Source organism: Limulus polyphemus, unplaced genomic scaffold, assembly GCF_000517525.1.
Source record: "Limulus polyphemus unplaced genomic scaffold, Limulus_polyphemus-2.1.2 Scaffold3292, whole genome shotgun sequence".
NCBI classification, from domain to species: Eukaryota; Metazoa; Arthropoda; class Merostomata; order Xiphosura; family Limulidae; genus Limulus; species Limulus polyphemus.
The window spans coordinates 60,758-68,489 of record NW_013668902.1 but is presented as its reverse complement, the minus strand read 5'-3'; the positions used below and the strand labels follow the sequence as shown (position 1 = coordinate 68,489).

The 7,732-nt window shown below is 29.9% G+C and overlaps 1 protein-coding gene across 6 annotated transcripts in view; it reads right to left on the bottom strand.

Moving 5' to 3' along the window:
• The window catches only part of LOC106469087 (cytoplasmic dynein 1 intermediate chain 2-like), a 98,745-nt gene that overhangs the window by 37,099 nt on the left and 53,914 nt on the right, over positions 1 to 7,732 (bottom strand). For all 6 annotated transcript variants that reach the window (XM_022397496.1, XM_022397498.1, XM_022397497.1 and 3 more), the window contains one exon: positions 3,394 to 3,493. In XM_022397496.1, the coding sequence (XP_022253204.1) occupies positions 3,394 to 3,493 (100 nt within the window). The remainder of the gene's footprint in view (positions 1 to 3,393; positions 3,494 to 7,732) is intronic.

The window sequence follows — 7,732 nt, the reverse complement described above, 5'->3', positions numbered from 1 at the left end:
GGACATACCATATTATTTTAAAAAATAGATGAATCACTTATAGTCCATGAAACTTAGGTCTCAGTAAATTCATCTGATAAAAATTTGTAAGTATCAAACTACAAACACTGGGATAAGAACAATGGAGAATAATCTTGTCAAATAAACCATATCATAGACTAAGGAACATGTGTCCTAAAATTTCATAATTTTATTAAGAGAAGAAATCAAATCAAAAGAAATGTAAAAGATGATCATTCATATCAGAAGCTATAACTGAAAGCTTAAAAATCTGGATATTTCTTTCTTGAAATCAAGAAATTAAGAGAAAGAAAGGTAACACTCATATATGAACTAAAAGTTGAAAATATTAAGTGCAGACATTTTATAACTTATAAAGAAAATATATGCCTAAATCACTAACAGTGCCAGAGAAAGAATGAACTTTTGATGCACACAGTATGTTCAGGGGAGTACTGCACAAAGAGGATATCTTGCATTCCTATTGATGGAGGGTTATAGTCTAATGCTGACTGCATCATAGACTGTTGCTATACATGTATATTAAGTGCAGGGATGAGAGTTTCATTGAAAGGCTTCGCACATGCACAAAAAACGATTTTGGCAGTGATGCAAAGTAATAACTGTAAGTTCTTTGGCTCGTGAGTAGCATTTCTAAAACTGATGGTACTTTTTAAGATACATTTACAGGAAAGAAAGAATGTTTCTTTCCTTTTTTTTACAAAAACTTGTTGACTCCAAGAAATATTACATTATTAATGGGAGTTTTAAATGTACAGAACAAAGATTTATCATGCTAAATTTCAGTAAGTTATTTTTAAATGTACTAAGATTATATTTGGAATTATTATTGTCTAAAATGAGCAGATTAAATATTTTAACAGTACAATAAAAAAAAGCACTAAAGGAATTTTACAGAGCTATTTTAACTAATTTTTAAAATGTCAATATACACCACCACTAAAAATATTAATTTCTTTGCAAGGTTTTAACTAGTAACCAGATTAACAACTAAGGTACACAGACGTACACCCACAACAAAATCATTTATCATTTCTATTATTACACTTTGAAATTATATATATACATATGTATTTTTATTAATGATTACAAAAGTTCACAGATATTTCCAACTGTGACAGTAAGCTCAAAAGTTTCCCAACAATGATTACTAAAAATTACATACTTTTTTTTTGGAAATATAATTATTCTGATTTCTAATTCAAATTCAAAGATTTAAAACAGGAATTTACTGTTAGTGCTTCTATTTATATAAAAGCTAAGATTAATTTGCTCTAAACTAGCTTTAAAGAAGTATTATGAAGAACTTGAAACAAGCAATAAAATGCCTAAATTAATTTTTAGCATCTAATACTTGATACAATTATTCCTGATGGCCATATGAATTATTTCTGACAGATTTTGTTTCCAGCCAATTAATTAATTTTACATTTTTCTTAAATTTAGCATATCACATGAAAATTAAGTTTTAATGTTTGGGTATAAAATAAAAGCCAAAAATTCTGTAAATCTCAACAGGTTTAATAGTGCATCTATATTGCAGTAATAACTGAAATGTTACTTTAATATTACAGTGCATATCATCAAATTTCTTCAAACTGGACCTTTATTACTCAAGTTTAATGAAAATTTAAACTTTCTGTCATGTACTTATATGAAAACCTAGGTCTAAATTTTAATTAGTTACCTTATCAGTATTGTTATTACTAGATATTAATTAGATTTTATCCTATCTTTCAGCTTCTAATCTGCTTCCATCCTCAGAGAAGTCCTGAGAAGGATTCTTTTGTGGTGGTAGAGGTCATTATTCAATTCTGGGTCAACGTGATAGAAAGACTAATGTGCTATCTACTCCTTTTAACCTTCCCCATTAGGACTAGAATCAATTAACTATTTCAATGTTTTCAAGAAAGTTATCTAGACTAGTTTGACTGTGTTATCAGTTAGATGGATGTAGCACTTGGATGAGATATATCGGCAATATATTTGTAATATGGCCACTTACCACAGAAAAGATTACAGAATTCATAAACTATCTGAACAAATAACATCCAAAAACAAAATTTACAATGAAAATAGAAGAAGTTAACAAATTCCTAAATGTGATAATTACTAAGACACATAACTCGTACACCACAGGAGTTTATAGAAAACCCATAGACACCACTAAATATCTTGACCATAAATGAAAGAACCCCAACAACTTACAGAGAAGCATACCCTCTAATTTCCAGAATTAACAATATTTGTATTAAAAAAGATAATAACAAGTACAATAAAAACAAATCACTACAACCCTCTTTGATAATGGATACCCTGAACACTTGATAAAGAACAATATGAACACCAAAAATAAGCTTGAAGAAAATTACTGACACACAGCTCTATTCCCTTATGTAAAAGATTTCTCTGAAAATATACTAAGTATATGCAAACAGAATAAAATCAAAGTACCATTCAGAAATTATAACACAATACAATCACAGTTATTACACACCATACCACCTAAAAACTCAATGTAGATCATATAACACCATTTGCATCTCCTGTGAATGTGGACTCCAATACAACGGAGAAACGAAAAAGATCAACAAAAGTTAGAATTCAGAAACATAAAAGACATGCCAGAGAAGACCATATAATAAACTGGAACAGTATAAACAGTGAGATGCTACTCAATTACAAGTAAAAAGAAAGATAACAGAATCCTTCTTCATACACCTAACCAATAACACATACAGTCAAGGTAATACAGAAGTCAGCAAAACCTGTATAACACTCTTCAAAACATTCAAATAGTTAATTGGCTTAAAATCCTAACTGGGGAAGACCACAAATGAGTGGATAACACACCAGTCTTTCAATCAAGAAGACCTAGAATCCAATACCCACCACAAACAGTACTTGTAAGAACTTCCTCAAAGATGGCAACAGTTGAAACATATGATTAAAAGTTGTAATTAGTATCTAGTAATAATGAGAATCACTGAAATCCAATCACCACAATATTACCACAAAATTTAAGCTACTCTCCAACACTTTGGTATGTTTATAGGTATGAAGTCTAATGGTTTGGTTGCAAAGGATTAATGGTAACAAAGTTTCTCAACCACTGATTACCAAAAGGATGTTATTTCAAGCATTTAAGTTGCTACATATTTGTTGAAAAGACCAAATGAATGAAATTGAAAAAAATTAAAGCTACATTTATTATCAATCACCTTTGTGTAGACAATCAAGCTTTAAGGCATAACTTACTTGTTAAAATTCATTATAATTTACAAGCATATGAAAAATAAAAGATTCTACAAAGCTATCTCAATTTTTAAAATACCTTTATAAATGAAATAAATAAAAAATTAAATTACCCACCTGAGCTGACCAGTCGAAGCTAGTAATTGTACGATTCTTAGACCAACGATCATCAGTAAAACACCGATTCAGCAATAATCTAATTCCACTTTTATCATCACTAAAAGTATAAAATATTTCTTTAGAAACATAATTATATTTATATTTTAACTTTAGTACTAATTTTAAATTAAATTTGACTTGTTTGAACTGTGGTTTTGCCTTGTTACAAAGATTTTTTTTTTGTTATGGAGACTGCACTCTTAATTGGCTCTAATTAAGATTCCAAAATAATGTTAATTGGCAAATACATCACAATCATCTAAGACATGCTGTAAAACTACTTGACTTAGTACCCAACTTGATACTTGCATGTTCATCTACATGAATATGGATCCAAATTGAACATTATGTTGTTTAAAACTTTACAAGAAGTTTCTTGTGTATCACACACACAGTGTTACTATATTGTATTTCAGTATAAGAAAAACACAGTACAACTGATTACATTCTAGTGATTTTAGTGGTAGCGAAATAAAGGTACTCTGGAAATGGTGTATCATTTTCACAGTAAAAAATGTCAAACTACTTTTGGTTTTGTGTATTTTATGGAATACTATGAAGTTCAATGAAAAATTAAGTTTTATGGTACATTGCTGTTATAATTCCTAAGAAAACTCACATTTTTTCAGATGTTGTGTATCTTATAAATGAAATCAATATTAACATAAAGTACTAAATATTTTCATTTATCAAAAGCTATTAGTTGAATCTCCTCCTCAAATGTTTCTGTATTACTATTATATTTTTTAGTTTTTAATTAAATACACATATCAATTATGCTTACTTTCTCACATATATTCATAACTAAAAAACTAGATACAGTATCATACAAGGAGGTAGTCTTGCTTTTTTTTTAACCCTTTTTGGTCAGTTAATTTTAGATTAGTTTAGTTAAGGTATCAGTCTACAGGTAAGACTGGTCCCAATGTTAACCACATGGAGCCTAATTATGTGCTACAATAAGGCAGACTGCTAATAGTCTGGAAGGGTGTCACAAATATCTCCCAATTTTTCTTTCTCGCAACGGAAATATTTCATGAAATTTAGCAAACATTTTTTAAATATTATCTAGTTTCTGCTTTAAAAAGTAATGTTTTTATTTAGTATTTCTATCATTTTTTAGCTTGTGTAATTTCCAAATTTTATTGTGAGACATTGATTTGAAAATCCATTAAAAATACTTCTTTCTGTTTTAGAATTTCAATTTTTTTTTTATTGTTGACATACATATTCAGCCAGTTTCAAGTTGACTGTTATTCATTAACATATTTTCTTTAATTCTTTACTTTTTTTATTTCAGTATTCACCACTTCTGGTATAAACCATAAAGAAAACAGTAAAAATTTACAAAGATTTAATGATCACCTAGGACCTCACCTTTCAAAATAGTGCCACTTATATAAACTTTTATGTAATAAGTATATTTTCTTTTCAACAGATAATAGGATATTTTATTTGTATGGATTGTTTGAATATGATACACTTCATGAACACTAATATTCAATAACTATGAGTCATAAAAACATTTTGCCATCACCTAATGTACTTCTAAACATAACTAAGCTGTTTAGTCATAGAAGAAAATTTCTGTTGCTTTCAAACAATTATAATTTAATACAAATGTTCAAACTAAAAATTTCCAGATCTGTGGTTTGTTCCAAAGTCTTCTAAACTTAACATTAGATCTCTCTGTTCACTGATAAAGGAGTTTTGGGTACCTAATATCTTGAGAAACCACAAATTACTGTTCAAACCACTTTCTTTACTATACACCGACACAGATAGATTATAATCTCATCTATACAATCAAATTTAGCTCTAGCTATTTTCAAAGCTGAGCCTCATTAGTAATTGTTCAGACTGCATGCTGTAACACCATTAAAGGTTGGCAATGAATGGATGTAGTAATAAAAAAAACCACAAATAAGGAAATTCATGTGAGATGCAAGATAAGAATCAATATATTTTCAAGTGATGATAGTTTTTTTACCAGATATAAGCTTATATGTTTGTTTCATCAGGAAAATTCAAATGAAAACTGATGTGTTGTTTTCAGGTGTAATTCCTGAGATGTACAAAAATGAGTTTGAAGATTTGTTTTCACTTTTCTTTCCATATTACACTAAATAAATGTATGTTATAAACTGACCACAAAATATCAATTTTAAAACATTTCTGAGTTTCAAATTGTTGAAACAGTCAGAATTATTATTTTTACCTAAATGTTTAAAACTTGATATGCAGGTGTGTACTCGAAACATGCATTTAAAATTCACACTTTTAACACAATCTTAACCACTGATGACTAGCTGTATTACCTATAAAAGAATTAGAAATTATAATGAATAAGATAAATCAATGAACCATTTAAATCTTAATTAATCATATTTTTATTTTGTGAATGCTGTAAAGGTAAGTTACTTCAAATAGTGCTTGCATTCTGTACCTAACACCATACAGCACTGAAATCCTCCCCTCTATATGCTTAGTATTCACAGAAATAACTTTTTATCTCAAGTGTATGAATGAATAAAAGCAAACTAATGAAAGGAAATAATAAATATTAATTCATGCTTTAAACAATATAAATAAAAAAGTTTATATATAATACTCCTTGAATATCAGAATTTAGCCATTACTAGTGGTTCTTCAAAACTGCAGGTCTGTAGTTTCACTGATAACTTCTGCTTTTCCTAAGTACAAAAGCACACTCTTACAGGAATTCAGGAACATGAGGACTTTGAAACCTGTAATTTGTTGTACAACTCAACTTTACAGAATTATTTACTTTGGTTCTATCAAAAGTGATAACTCAGGTCTGCAATGGTTTTACAGTCTTGAAATTTTTACATGTTCTACAGTAATTCCTGTATGCTAAATCCAAAAATGATATCGATTTTTCTCTATCACGTACAGATTTTTCTCAAAATGTCATATGTACTTTTACATAAGTGAATAATTTTCACTGAAATCGGGTCACATTTTCTTATGCTTAAAATGTTGACAACCACTGGCTATAGATTTCTCTAGACCAATCACGATGTGAGTCTTATCGATTGTTCTATAAACCATGAGAAACACAACTCTAGTATATAAACGGTTAACAGGTCACACGACATGTCATTTTTGGATAATATTTGTTTGTGCGTGCACTTTGACATTATTTTTTCTTTTTCGGTGTTATTTATTTGTCGCTGTGGCAACAAAACGTTGTGTAAATTACCCAAACACATTCTATTATATTTGTGGTAATTTTGTTGTAAAGAAAGCAAAAGCAAAACATTATAGCCAATTTACATATTACATGTATTTTGGAATAAATCTTGGGGACCAAGACAAATTATGCATCGTTTGTGCCGAAGAGTTGGACTAAAGGTAAGAAAAAGTCTATCTTTTGGAATTCCAATGGTCTGGCGTGAGCCTAGAAACTATGGAGATGACTGCTATTTTTGCTCATGTAACGTGCGAGGCCACAACGCTTGAAACAAAAAGAAAATTTCTTATCCAAACCTTCAATCTGCTATAAGAACTGTTGCCCATGGCCCTGATGTACCTGTACCTACTCTACCAGAGACTCTTGATACCGTTTATCTGATTTTGAATTCTGATGTCAATAGAAATGATGATAGGGATTGTTTTCAACCTGAAACTTCTGGTGAACCAAAACTTTTCACACAAGGTGAACTTAATAATTTGGTGAGAGATTTGGGGCTTCCAAAGGATTCTTCAGAGATTTTGGGGTCCAGACTTCAGACTAAGAACTTACTTTCTCTAGGGACATCATTTTACTGGTTCAGAAATCATGAGAAAGAGTTTATACCATACTTTATGCAAGAAGGTACACTGGTTTATTGCAACAATATTGCTAATTAATACCAATGCTAGGAGCTTCAGTCTATGAATCAAGTGAGTGGTGATTGTTCACTGGTTCCTCCAAAAGAAGTCTAAAAGGTGTTCTCATTCACAATGGTAACATATATGCATCTATTCCTATTGCTCATTCGGTTCACTTGAAGGAAACATACAAAAATCTCAAACTTCTTCTTAATAAGGTCAAATACAAAGAATATGGTTGGCTACTTTGTGGAGACTTAAAGGTCTTTTGTATGTTGTTGGGTCAACAATCCGGTTATACAAAGTTTCCATGTTTTTTGTGTGAATTGGACAGCAGAGCATGAAATCAGCACTGGATAAAGAGGCAATAGCCATACAGAGCCAGCCTGATACCAGGTTCGAAAAACATTTAATGTGAAAGTTTGGTTGACACAAAGAAAGTCCTATTACCTCCACTTCACAT